Source organism: Ips typographus, linkage group LG14, assembly GCF_016097725.1.
Source record: "Ips typographus isolate SLU linkage group LG14, UJ_Ityp_2.0, whole genome shotgun sequence".
Taxonomy (NCBI): Eukaryota; Metazoa; Arthropoda; class Insecta; order Coleoptera; family Curculionidae; genus Ips; species Ips typographus.
The window spans coordinates 4735622-4749503 of NC_138435.1; the positions used below are offsets into that span (position 1 = coordinate 4735622).

Consider the following 13882-nt stretch of genomic DNA (forward strand, 5'->3'; position numbering starts at 1 on the left):
CTAATAGGGGCCTGTGCCGCCGCACATCGGGCATGGCGGGGCTGGCCTCCGCACATACCTGTTCTATCTGGCGACAGCAAGTTAAAATAAATGTGAAAAATCTGAATCGGAATAAGGCACTATATTCTATTTTAGGCATGGGCGCTGATTTGCTGCCGCGGCAGAGTGCTCGCTGAAGAGCATAGGTACGCTGCCCTGACCCAAAACATGTTTCAGGCGAGCCGGTGCCCACTGGTCGTGTCAGGCGGATATATTTCCAATATTTAGGATGCCCAGCAATGCCACGGGAGTCCCTGCAGTGCATCAAGGCGGTATTTGTGGGCAGCTCCAGGTGCGGCAAGTCCCACATGATAATAAACTACCTCAACGGCGTGCCGCCGCTGGAGCACAAGCCCACGCTCTTCGAAAACTACTACAAGGAGCTGACATACAATGGGGTCAAGTACACGATTTTCATCTGCGACACGGGGGGGCACCACGACTTCTACCGCATGAAGAAAATGTCGTACATGAACTCGGACGTGTTCGTGCTCTGCGTCAGCTATGCGGAGAAGGACGGCCTCAAGGAGTCCGAGAGGTGGATGGCCGATCTCAAGAGGGCCGGGATACCAATCCTGCTCTGCATGACAAAGGCAGACCTGCCGAAGGACATACCATTCGACGAGATACAGAGGTTCTGCCGAAGGCACCGGATCCGCGGGCTGTTCGAGTGCTCATCGAGCGACCGCGGGAGCCTGAAGCAGCTGTTCAGGTACTCCCAGTACTTGGACAGGCGGAGGGACGGCGTGCCTGCCGCTGCCGCGCTGGACGAGTTGGGCATGACTAGAATCTGCTGCAGGCGGATGTACTTGGGGCACGTGGATATAGCCGACCAGCTCCTTAACTTCGAGAAGCATGAGCTGTAAAGCGACCGCCCAATGCGGCAGTACATCTTACATTGTAAACTGGTTTAAATAAACAACTGTGGCCTTTCGAAATCGGGTAGCCCCTTTTCTCTTCTTTCCGCAACTGCCGCGATGTGCTTAGGCAGAGATATGTGGGCCGGCGGAGCGCCGCGGTATTAGCATTGCTGTTCTGCAGGAGCGCCGGCCACACCTCCGCTGGCTAAGTTCCGCCGTCTGCAAAGGGGCGGAGCCCCCATTGCTTGCCTGTTTCATTGTTTACACCACTGCTGCATCGTAAATACAGGTACTTGTGCAAAACTTTACTGTCCCTCCCAATGGTTGTGAGGCGGAGCACCAGACAGAACTCCAACGTCTTCCACATGCTCACCAAGAACCAGATAGTGCAGCTGCGCGAGGCGTTCAATCTTCTGGACATCAACGCCGACTCCAAGCTGTGCGTGGACGACCTGACTACATTCCTGGACAGTATCGGCTCGCCCTTCTCCCAGGACGAGATAGCGGCGATGGTCGAGGAGCTCGAGCCCAACCCGAACTTCATGATTCTGCTGACCTGCATTGGAGAGAAGCTGGCGGAGATCAGCCCAGAGAAGGACCTGTGCGAGCTGCTGAGGCTGTTTGACGAGGACAATGATGGATGGATCGATACCGCATTCCTGAAGCACTGGATGACCGAGAGGGGCAGTCCGATATCAGACAGGGACTTCCACTATCTTGTCAGGGGCTGCGTCGAGGGAGACAGGATCGATTATAGGAGGCTGGCGTCTAAAATTAAGCATGGAGAGATAATAAGGGAAACACTATAAATAAAGTGTGCTTTATATGAAGGCCTTGTGCAGTGGCCATGTCTGGAAGGCCGTGTATCTATTAGGGGTAGAGCCCGTACAGGATGGTGCCTGGAACGGCAGGCTGGTATAGCCGTATACGGGCGCAGGCGCGCTGCGGAGACCCGGAATGCTAACCTATTGAGGGCTGCTCGTTATATACAGTCTACAGCGCAGCCATTTTGTTCCTTAGATGGCGGCCGGAAATGGCAGGTGCTATCCGATGGGTTTGCACAACTCTGCGGACTGCTCACGCCTGTCCTCTTACATAAATATGGATCTGCAGCCCAAAGTGGCTGTACAGGAATGACTTCACGTAGTGCAGCGGCGCACTGCACATATTGCTGAGCGTGCGCAGCTGGGGGCTGTAAAAATGGCGCAGGTCCGAGCGATAGGCGTTGTTCACCGCCGCCAAAAATGCCGCTGCCTCGCCGTCCAGCGGCTCCAGCACCGTCTCCGACGCGCAGGGCCTCACCTCGAACAGATGTGCCACCACCCTCATGAATCCCTGCTGATCCCACGGTATCTTGTCTAGGTGGAACATGAGACCGAACAGAAAAATGGACGGATCCTCGCACCGGTTGGAGACGAACAGATCCCAGAGGTAGCTTGAGCTGTGCAAAAACGGGTACGCCGCCTTCTGGTAGTCGACAAGCGCCCTCCGCGCCTGTGGATCTCTGAAGCACCCAAACGAGTATGCATCACTCCCGGGATCCCCCTGCCCGGCAGAGCCGTCGGCGTAGTTCGAGCCCAGAAGAGGGCTCGCCACCAGAGAGTCCTCTATCTTGAACGAAATCAGAGACGTGTTCGAAAAGGTGTAGGATCCCTGGATGCGCGGGAGCATGCTCACCATCAGATTCTGCACCCGGCAGCGCGGAATGCCCATGAAGACCACATTGCCCAGGGTGTCGTAGCCGCGGCGGCCCGCGCGGCCGGCCATCTGCTTGTAGTTCATCGGGTCGAGCGCAAGAGAGTCCCCAGCAAAAACCACAGTCCTGCACGGCATGTTGATTCCGAGCGCCAGCGTCTCCGTTGCAAACAGCACGCGCACGTGCTTCTTCCTGAACAGAATCTCCACTGCCGAGCGGTACTTCCGCTCCATGGCCGCGTGGTGGATGCCGATGCCGCGGTAGACCATGTCCGTCGCAAACTTGGGCGAGCTCCTCCCTCACCTCCGCGTCGCTCAGGCGTGTCGACTGGTCCAGGAAGGTGTACCGCATGTCCCGCGCCTCGGGCTCGACCGACTGCTCCGAGGCAATCGACTCCTCGATCCACGAGTCCCGGGTCTTCTCCGCATCCCTGTTCCGCTTGTTCTCCTTCTTTATCTTCTCCAGCACATTGTCCTTCTTCTTGCGCAGGTCCTGGCTCTCCAGCTCCAGGTACACCGCCTTCGCGAGGCGGGTCACAAACTCGCGGTCCATGTTGAATATGATAACCGGGAGCATGTGCTGCTCCTTCAGGCTGCTCAGGAGGCTCAGCATGTTGGACACAAGATACTCCTCCGTGGACACCGTGGGGAACGCCTCGAGCGTGTCGCCCACCAGCAGGTTGTAGACCTCCTTGACCTGGTCCTCAGAAAGCACGCCCTCCTGCACTCGGCTCGTCGCCGGTGGCGACCGACAGCTTGCCCAGCGCCCCCGTGTTGTCGGCAGCCGATTCCCGGGGGTGTGCGCGATAGACATACGGCTTGAGCTCGCAGAACCTTTGAACGGTATGGATGGGACTTCCTCGTAGGCCGGCCTGTCTGTCGCACCAGCACTGCCCGCAACCCTTCGCGCGCCGTAGAATATCCTGCCGTCGAAGAGCAGCTTGCTGTTCGCCAAGTTATACCTGAACATTTCCACAGCCACGGCCGGGTCCACCGTCTCGGACATCTCGCCAAACTCATACTCCACACCGTCCGCATTGAATTCTCTGTTCATCGAATCGGCACTGTATCCGCGCCTCTGCAGGTACTCCGCCACAGCAGCGCCGCAGCCTGCGCCCGCCGCACGCCCGTCTTCAGGCGCGGCCTCAAGCGCGTAGTGCGCATCCGGCTCGAGCGTCGCAGACGGCCTGGAAATGTTGCAGCTGGCATATGGGTAATTAAAGACCAGGGACTCGAGCAGGCCCACATAGAGGCCCACCGCATTGCAGTAGGTAATGAGCCGCCCCCGCCCTGCCGATGACAGGAGCAGCGCAATCCTGTCCTCGCCCACCGCCCTGTCGTTGTCCGCGTAGCTGACAAACGTGCCGTCATCCACTGTCTGAAGAATGAGATCGAACCAGGGATTGCCGGTGTATTCATAGTAGAAGCGCAGGTCCTGGAGGGCCGACGCATGCAGATTTTGGACCGCGTAGCGGAGGTGCGCAAGCACTGTGCCTATCTGCTGTGCCGTGTTTATGCCGCTCCGTCCATTCGCCCCGGAAGGGGGCTGCGGGATGGCCCCAGGAGTAGTGTGTCTCGGCTTCGGGGTACGCCCGTAGACGCGCCCGCCAGTCTGGCTAGGCATGCGCTGCACGGTCCGGATGGGCGGTGATTGGTCGCCTCCCGGCGATAAATAAGCACGTGGCACGGGCAGGAGACCAATTGCTGCGGTGCGCCCACCCCCAGCACCAATGGCCACTGCGGCACCAATCCACATCCAAAAAATTTCTAGGCCCGCAGGCTATGACCACCAAGGTGAAGGTGTACGCCATAAAACTGCCGCTCACGACCAAGGAGTGGCGGAAGGGAAGCCGCTACATCCTCACGAAGCTGACGACCTCGGAGGTCCAGATTGTGTACCACACCATGTCCCAGGAGAGCGACTGCATCACGACCAAGACCCACAAGGTCCTGGATGTGAAGAACAAGGTGCCGTACATCATAAGGAAGCTCATACCCGACAGTGCCTGCGTGGTGGACGAGTTCTCGACCAACATAGACTCGATAGTCACCACGCTGAACGACCCGTCCGGGAACACGGCGACAGGCCAGGTTTACATCATTGAAACAAAGCTCGCGAACCGGGACGGGATAATCGAGCATGTGGATGTGGAGCACGACGCGGTTGTGGAGCCGGAGAACATGGGTGGCGTGGTAAACCAGCTCGGAAATATCGACGCCAACGAGCAGATGGCATCCAGAGAGGACGGGACGGAGGGCAAGGTGCACATCAAGGTGAGAGACAATGAGGGGAGGAAGGCGTCGTTCGATGCGAGGGTTCCGGACGGGCAGGCGGGAGCGTCTTCCGGCCAGTCGAGCCTGTCCTCCGCAAGCGGGCTCCGCAAGTTCCTGAACAGGTGCACGACCGTCTACAAGAACCGGTCAGGAGTTGTCTTACATTCGACGGTCCCGGAGGCGGGGACGGCCGTGCTGCACTAAACAGGCGCCAACGTAGGTGGACAAATGGCAGCCCGGCAGAAGTTGGCCGCAAACCCAAGCCGCCTGCTGGGGCCGTCACAGAGGAAAACTGCCGCTGGATGCAGCAAGTAAAGTAAGTGTTGAGAATAATAGAATACTTTATTCCTCCCTGGGATCCTCGCTGGCGCGCTTCTTGGCAGCCCTGCTCTTCCTGTAGCCGGCTATCGAGCTCGACGGGTTTATCTCGATATGGCCCTCGTTCTCGCTGCGGACCACAACCGACGGCTTGTCGACAACCTTCCCCTTCACCACAATGTGCTTGTGGTTGATGAGGAGCCTCGCGTGGTGGATGTTGCGGGCGATGCCTGCGCGCAGGTCCAGGCTCTGGAGCCTCCTGTTCAGATAGGAGCTGAGGTCGAAGTTGAGGACCTCCCTGAGACTGGCGCGGATGGACTCCTCGTCATTGAAGTCCACGCTGGACATCATGCCGTTGCGGCAGAGACGGTTGAGGAGCGCCCTGCCCTGGGTCATGAACTCCTTGTGGTTGGTGGAGGTGAGGAGGTTACGGGCGTGCTTCTTGTCGCTCCGCGCGGTCGCAAGCACCGTCCACAGCTCGCGCTTGTTCTTCAGGCCGTACGTGCCAGGCAGGTACAGCTCCTTTACGAGGCGATCCTTCTCCCAGGGATTGCGTGGATGTGCGGCAATTTTCCTGCTGCGGATGACAGTGCCCATGCTGGGGCAGGCCAAACTGATAAATTTTCAGAGCGACAAAATTTTCAAAAATTTTAGCGAGTGTGCCTCAAGGAAGGCGCTCGTGGCCTTTAGAGCACCCGGACTCCTCACCAGCCTTTGCACCGTGGGTGAGGACCCTCCACATCTCCTAAAATGCATTAAATCCAGCCGGGCGCGCGCACTACTTTTCTGCGTGGGCCGTTCCAAAGCCCTCACGGCTCTACTAAAACCTGGCTCATTGCCAAACAACGGACCAGTGCAATACTTTTAATCGCGCAGGCAGGCTACCAGCGGCTGGTACTGCCGACGAATTTATTATTTATCTTGCCGCTCGGTATCAAACATCCCCCTCAGGCTGCTCCGCCCTTTATGGGCTGGCGCCGCAGCTGAGGCCTGGCCATCTGCATTTGGCCACCTGTGTGGGAGAGACGGCAGCAGTCAGCACTAAAACGCATTGGTCTACCTTAAAAACAGGCAGCCAAGTGCCAGGGACAGGTCTTGCTGTACAATACATTTAATCCATAGGCTTCGAGCATTCCTTGATGCTGCAGATCGTGTCTCCCCTTACCATGCCCTCGGAGTAGCCGGGCGCGTTTTCAATGCCCGCCAGTGATATGTTGGCGTGCGCATCGTATCCCTCGAGCACGCCCACGAGCTCGTGGCTGTCCCTCAGGGCGACCCTGACTCTCCTGTTCAGCAGCGGCTCCAGGTCGGGGACGTTCGACCTAGGCATGGGCTAACTCTTTATGTAAAATTTCGCCGTGTTAAATTCCACGAGAGGCGGCCCCCGGCGCCTGATATTGCACTGCGGGCCGCACATAGCCCTGGCGCAGCGCCTGGGAATCCCTAAAAAATTTTTGCAAAAATTTGCCACCCACACGCAAATGAAGAGCAACGGATACCGCAGGGGCACCAGAAAGCTGTTCGCGAAGGGCTTCAAGAAGCACGGGCAGCCGCACGTCGGCAAGATTCTCCAGAAGTTCCACGTAGGGGATTACGTCGACTGCAAGGTAGACTCGAGCGTCGTCAAGGGCATGCCGCACAAGTACTACCACGGCAAGACAGGCATCGTGTACAATGCCAATCCCCACTCGTACGGTGTGATTTTCCACAGAAGAGTCGGCAGCAAGTACATCGAGAGGACCATGCACATCCGCGTTGAGTATCTGACGAAGAGCCGCTGCAACGAGGACTCCAAGCGCCGCTATGCGGAGTACACCAAGAAGCTGCTGGAGGCGCGTGCTGGCAACACGGAGTTTGTGCCCATAAAGAGGATGCCCGAGGGGCCCAAGCCCGCGTTCAGTGTCTCTAAGAATAACACCATTATTGAGCTGGTTGAGAAGAAGCACACTCCGCTATTCTAATAAAGTATTCTAACAGCTGTTTTTATGACCCGCCGCCTGTGCGGCTGGGGCTGCGGGCGGGCGGCTTTCTTTAAGGCCTGTCCGGGCGATTGCGCCCGCTGCCGAGTGGCGCATGGGTGCGGAGACGTGCAGCTGGCAGCTTCAGTTGAGGGTCGCTTAGGCTGCGGCACACAGTCCATTTGCGCTCACATAGGGTATAGGAGATGGCGAGGAGCAGTAAATTGAATAACCTCACGGCAACGGCGCCTAGGTCTATTGCTGTGAGGCCTTGTGTGGCTTACTCTGCATCCTTGCGCATGGGCGGGCGAACGGTGCAGAGCTTGCCCGCGCCTCTGTTGGGGCATCTTAACACCCACGGTCGCCTATTGTACAAAGATGCACAGCCCTGCTGCATGCCCGGTGCCCCAGTTTCCTGCTGTGCCAAGGCGGCCCTGCCTCTCCATTCTCCGGATGCGCGTTTATTATTGTAGATAGCCAGGGTAAATAGAGAGCCCATGTTCGCTGGGCTGCTGGATGTCATTAATAAAATTGAATGGGCGGAAAACGCGCCACGGCAGAAGAATAGGCGGTCCAGGTTTCTGGTGCGGCCGGAGGAGGACGGCAGCGAGAGCCGCGTGCGCAAGCGCACGATCCGATCGGTGTCGGGCATGCTCCTCCTCCCTGCGCCGGCCACACAGAGCGACTCGCCCTCCAAAAATTTGCCAGAGAGGGCTGAGCGCGGGGATGCAGCGCTGGCGGTGCTCACCGAGGCAGCAGCTGGGCTGGCGCAGCGCAGTGCGCGAGCAGCCAGGAGCGGGCTGCACAGGGCGGCCCTGTGCCTGAGCCCGGCCACAATCATCGGGTACATCCAAATCATTCTAAATGCCTTCATGCTGGCGGCGGTGCTGTATATTATTTCGTACATGTTGTACTTTATCACGGTGGACGTAGTTTACAAAATACATCTGAGAAAGGAGGAGGCGAGGGCCCTCATCGCGGAGGCCAAAAGGCTCTACATCATCAACAGATGCGACCCCACGACCCGCGTGCCCGCCCTCGAAACCCAGTGTGGCGAGTGGGACTGCGTCGCCCGCAACGGCCTGTCTGGAATCAGGTATACCAAGATAGTCGTGGAGGTCGTTGCAGATGTCCTCGAGGGCTTCGTTTCGAAGTTTAGTATTAGGAGCTACGGTGTGTTTGCCTTCCTCCTGGTTGTTTATCTGCTGTTCAGGAAATAGTGCCGGCTCAAGTAATTTCTGGGGTGCGCGCAAAGACGGCGCTGCACATGGGATCCGGGGAGTAAATAAATTTATCGGGCTGCGTTTTCCGTGTGTCGAGCCCCCGTATTTTGTCGGTTGCGTACCCTTGGATTGCCGGCTATCGTCCTGGGCTGGTGCGGATGCAGGGCCTAGTGCGAGTATAATATATAGCCATTCTGAAGCAAAGATTTCGGGGTATATGCATCATTAGCGGTGGCAATCGCAGGAGTGCCGGCCCCATGCCCATTTGCGAAGCGAAGCAGTAGTATACGTGCTGTATTGCCGAGCGCAGCTCTTGCTTTTATTTCTGCATCCGCCGCCATCATTTATGGGATGATCTAAAACCATTGGTATTTATTTAATAAATGTAGACAACATTTTATTTGCATCAGCATGATGAACCTGTTGATCAAATACCTAGGCGCGCATAATTTCTGCTCCAAATGGCATGTCTCCTGCTATTTTTGATTTCTATTTTAGCACAGGGCTCTAACTGACCCTAAATAGACGCTTCCAGACCATTTACCCGCAGGCTTGTGCGTATAATCTAGGGGCGCTTGCACCCCGGGCAGTGGACCTGCAGAAAATGCACGCCGGGAAGGGAATAGCCCACCGAGTAATTTGTGGCACATCCGGCTGCACAGCGGTGGGCCGCAGCGTCGAATCACTTTGCAAGAGAAGGAGACCCAGGCTGGGCGCCGCTCAGCCTGCTATCTTTACAGCGAGGGTCGCAGCCCTTTTGCATGAACGGCACTCCATGGTGCCCAGGCTGCCTGCGTGTGTGTATTTACAGAACACCTTTATTAATCATTATTTTGAAGATTTAAAACCTTAGATTGAATCTATCATTTGTAATATATTGTTACGAAGCGAACTTTTGATTATTAGTTAGGATTTTTTTTAGTTATTTGTTGTTATCCCTGTATGTTACGTTGCTTTGTTTACGTTCTACATTCTTTTGTCTGTGTTCTAGAACATCCTGGCTCCGTTGCTTATATAGAAAGAGATTTATGTTATAGCTTAATGAGTGTGAGAGAGAAAGTCAATTTCATGAATATTTGGGAACTTTCTAGAAACCATGGAAGCCTATATAAGCAGCTGAACCAGGCCTGGTTAGTTAGTTGTTGAGTTGATAGTTGTAGTGAAGTCGAAGTTGTCAGATTACGAGGTTAAGTGTCAGTGTCAGTTTATTGTTTGTAAACAATATACAGTGTTGTACAAGAAGTGTGTCATTAAGGAGTACGACGGTACATTTGGTGTCAGAAGTGGGATCGGAGAATCGAAGAAGAGTTCCAGAGGAAGACAGAATAAACCGACAAAAGCAGAAGGTGTGTTGAATGCCTGTGAGTACACGACAACAAAGCGCCAAAATGGATGAAGGAATGAAACAACTTATGGAGATGATTCAAGCAATGAAAGCAAGCCAAGACCAAAAGCTCGAAGAAATGAAAGCAAGCCAAGACCAAAAGCTCGAAGAAATGAAAGCAAGCCAAATAAGTCAAGAGCAGTTCGAGGAGTTAAAAGCAAGTCAGGACCAAAAGTTCGAAGAAATGAAAGCGAGCCAAGACGAAAAGTTCGAAGAAATGAGAGCAAGCCAAGAACAAATTAAAGACCAGTTTCAACAACAAGATGAAAAATTAGACCGAGTAATAAATGAAATAAAAGGAGAAATGGACAACAGGATGGAAATTTTGGAAGAAAAGGTAAATGAGAGGATAAGCGGTATGGAGGAGACCGTTCAGACCTTGCGAGAGGAATTTGACAAACTACAGGAAAAGTCTTCAAAGCCAACCGTAGTCGCCAGTTCTAGTGTCTGCTCAAATATTAAGCCACCAGTTTTCGACGGTAAGACCTCATGGCAGGTTTACAAAAAACAGTTTGAGGCTGCCGCAGAGGCCAACAATTGGACATCAAGTGACAAAGCCACTGCCTTGGTTTTGTCACTTCGAGAAGAAGCACTGGAGGTTTTGCAGACTTTGGACGAGAGCCAGTACAAAAACTACGACGACTTAATCCAACATTTAGAGATGAGATTTGGAAATAAGCACCTAGAACAAGTATACGAAGCTCAGTTGTCTAGTAGGGCCCAAAGAAGCACGGAAACACTTCAACAGTATGAAGCCGACATTGCTCGATTAGTTTGTCTGGCCTATCCAACGGCCTCTCACGACATTAGAGAGCGAATGGCAGTACGGGCTTTTGTACGAGGACTTAAAGATTGTGACACAGAGCAAGCAATACGATTAGCGAGATGCCAAACATTGCATGATGCTCTTGCCTACGCTTTGGAGTTTGAGGCGGTCAAGCAAGTATCACGAGGACATACTCGAGTGCGTCAAGTCAGAAGCCTTACACCGGAACCGAGAAACCGATATTCCAATTCAGATCACATTGATCACATCACTCAGTCAGACTTGAATCGTCAGCTGGAGACATTTCGAAAAGAACTAATGGGAGCGTCAAATAGAAGAAGTCAGAACAACCGAAACGCTCAAACCACCACGTTTACTCGGTCATTGGAATGCTGGAACTGTGGAGAAAAGGGGCACATTCAATCGCAGTGCCGCAAACCTAGAAGAATGCAGAACCAGGAAAACGAAGAGTTGCCAGTTTTCCGGGGCAAAAGCTGGCTACGCAACACTGTCAAGCCCCACCAACCATAATTAAAGTAGCCCGTCTTCAGCACGAAAACACCAGCTTAATAGTGACCGGTAAGATTTGCGGCCGGGATTGCCAAATGGTTGTTGATACCGGTTCTTGCCATACTATCGTAAGGCCGGACATAGTGAAACACTGCAGGATTAGCGACACTGGTACAAAGTTTATATTGGAAACTGCCGCTGGTGAGTCAATGCCTGTTCTGGGAATCCATGAAGCTGAAGTGAAGCTTGGGCGGCATGTCTTCAACCATACCGTTTTTGTGGCCAACATAACTGATGACGTCTTAATGGGCTTAGATCTTATGGAGCAACACAAGTTCCAGCTGGATTTGGAGAATAGACTGATCAAGACTGGACAAGACGAGATTGTTATGATGACACCCGAACAAGATATGCGTGTGAGGAAAGTCACGTTGCAAGAAGATGTCAACTTACCTGCAAGATCAGAGACCATCGTTAAAGTTAATTTGGATAGAAAAACGGAATTGAGCAAACTTCAGCTGATAGAACCGAGTTATGAAGAGGAAGATGATGCTGTGAAGAAGGGAGTTCTTGTAGCCCGCACCCTAGTCCAGCAGAAAAACGGCCAAGCATACGTAAAAGTCGCCAATTTGAAAGAATGTGGTCAAAGATTAAAAAAAGGCGATATAATAGCCAAATCCGAACCAGTACTTATGGTGACTAAGGAGTCGCACGAAACAAAACCAAACCCCGACAGTGACCTTCCTGAGTGTTTGGTGCACTTAATGAAAAAGACGAGCTCAATTTTAACTGATCAAGAAAAACAGACTTTTGGCCGTTTGCTTCACCACTACAAGGACGTGTTCGCCTTAAATGAAACGGATTTGGGAAGAACTCATTTAGTGACGCATAAAATTGAAACAGGGGATTATTTGCCCATTAAGCAAAGACCCAAACGGCTCCCATTGGTTAAGCAGGCAGAAGTGGAAAATCTTATACAGGACATGGCGGATCGCAGCGTCATTGAGCCATCCACCAGCCCTTGGAGTTCTCCTGTGGTACTTGTTACTAAGAAAGATGGGTCGACAAGATTCTGCGTGGACTATAGAAGACTAAATGAAGTTACTAAGAAAGACAGTTATCCCTTGCCCAGAATAGATGACACCATAGACACTCTGGCTAACGCAAAGTGGTTTTCCACCTTGGATCTAAAAAGTGGATACTGGCAAGTGGAGATGGATCAACGGGACAAAGAGAAAACTGCTTTCTCAACTGGAAATGGCTTGTGGCATTTTAACGTCATGCCTTTTGGACTTTGCAATGCTCCGGCAACCTTCGAAAGATTAATGGAAACTGTTCTACGAGGATTGACTTGGAAAACCTGTCTTGTTTATTTAGACGACATCATTATTATGGGCAAAACATTTGAAGAACACCTGCAAAACGTTGAAGAAATCCTCAAGAAGTTCAGAGGGGCAAACCTGAAATTAAATCCGAAGAAGTGCAGCTTTTTCCAAGAAGAAGTCGAATACTTGGGACACGTTATATCGTCAAAAGGAGTAAAAACCGACCCGAAGAAAACTGAAGCTGTAAAAAATTGGCCTGTTCCGAAAGACAAGCATGAATTAAGAAGTTTTCTGGGAAAGTGTTCCTATTACAGAAGGTTTGTTCGTGGATTTGCTGATATAGCCAGACCCCTACACAAATTGACGGAGAATAACCAGCCCTTCGAATGGACTACAACATGTCAGGAAGCCATGGAAGAACTGAAAGTAACCCTTTGTTCTCCACCAGTTTTGGCTTTTCCACGACCTGGGGAAGAGTTTATTGTGGACGCAGATGCTAGTAATATTGGTTTAGGCGGAGTTTTATCTCAAATCCAAGATGGTGAAGAACGAGTGATCGCCTATTTCAGCAAATCACTATCAAAGCCAGAGAGAAATTATTGCGTAACCAGGAAGGAGCTGTTAGCCGTAGTGAAAACAGTCGAGCAGTTTCACAAATACCTGTACGGACAACGATTCAGACTAAGGACGGACCATGCCTCTCTGAAATGGCTATTTCAATTCAAAAATCCAGAAGGACAAATAGCTCGATGGTTGCAAAGACTTCAAGAATATGACTTCCAGATTGAACACAGAAAGGGACGTTTGCACGGAAACGCGGACGCAGTGTCACGAAGGGATTTAGGACGGATTTACGACCCCGATTTAGGACAGATAATTAACTGGAAAGAGCGTGGAGTAAGACCAAATTGGGGGGAGATTTCCGCTAAGTCTCCAACATTAAAGGGATATTGGGCATTATGGGAGTCCCTTATTATTGATGGAGATTTACTAAAAAGAAAATGGGAAAGTCCGGATGGGAAAGAGGAACGACTACAGGTAGTTCTGCCAAGAAACCGAGTTAGTGACGTACTGAAAGAAGCCCATAATGGAATTGGTGGAGGGCACTTTGGCATCAACAAAACGTTAAATAAAGTTAGGGAAAGGTTCTATTGGCTACAAAGCCGCTCAGATGTAGAAGATTGGTGTCGGCGTTGCGCAGACTGTTTCAGTAGCAAGGGTCCCAAAACTCGAAGCCGAGGATGTATGAAGCAGTATATTGTCGGAGCTCCGTTTGAGAGGATTGCCGTTGATGTAGCTGGACCTTTTCCCAAAACTAATTCCGGAAATCGCTATGTCTTGGTCGCAATGGACTACTTCAGTAAATGGCCAGAAGTGTACGCAATACCAAACCAGGAAGCCGCTACTGTAGCAGAAGTTCTGGTTGACAATTTCTTCTGCAGATTTGGAGTACCGAGGGAGCTGCATTCGGATCAAGGGCGTAATTTCGAATCGGCAGTATTCACGGAAGTGTGTGACCGATTGGGAATT

General features: G+C 52.5%; 2 protein-coding genes and 2 pseudogenes across 2 annotated transcripts; 3 read left to right on the plus strand and 1 right to left on the minus strand.

Moving 5' to 3' along the window:
- The first annotated feature begins 278 nt into the window (after positions 1-278).
- On the plus strand, positions 279-905 carry LOC145737920 (uncharacterized). Its single transcript, XM_081992757.1, has one exon. The coding sequence runs from the start codon at positions 279-281 to the stop codon at positions 903-905; it is 627 nt and encodes a 208-aa protein (XP_081848883.1).
- Positions 906-1219: 314 nt separating this feature from the next.
- LOC145737921 (myosin regulatory light chain-like) lies at positions 1220-1708 on the plus strand. The gene has a single exon (XM_081992758.1). The coding sequence runs from the start codon at positions 1220-1222 to the stop codon at positions 1706-1708; it is 489 nt and encodes a 162-aa protein (XP_081848884.1).
- A 3502-nt stretch (positions 1709-5210) lies between these two features.
- On the minus strand, positions 5211-5783 carry LOC145737923 (uncharacterized; annotated as a pseudogene).
- Positions 5784-6667: 884 nt separating this feature from the next.
- Positions 6668-7147, plus strand: LOC145737924 (uncharacterized; annotated as a pseudogene).
- The last annotated feature ends 6735 nt before the right edge of the window (positions 7148-13882 follow it).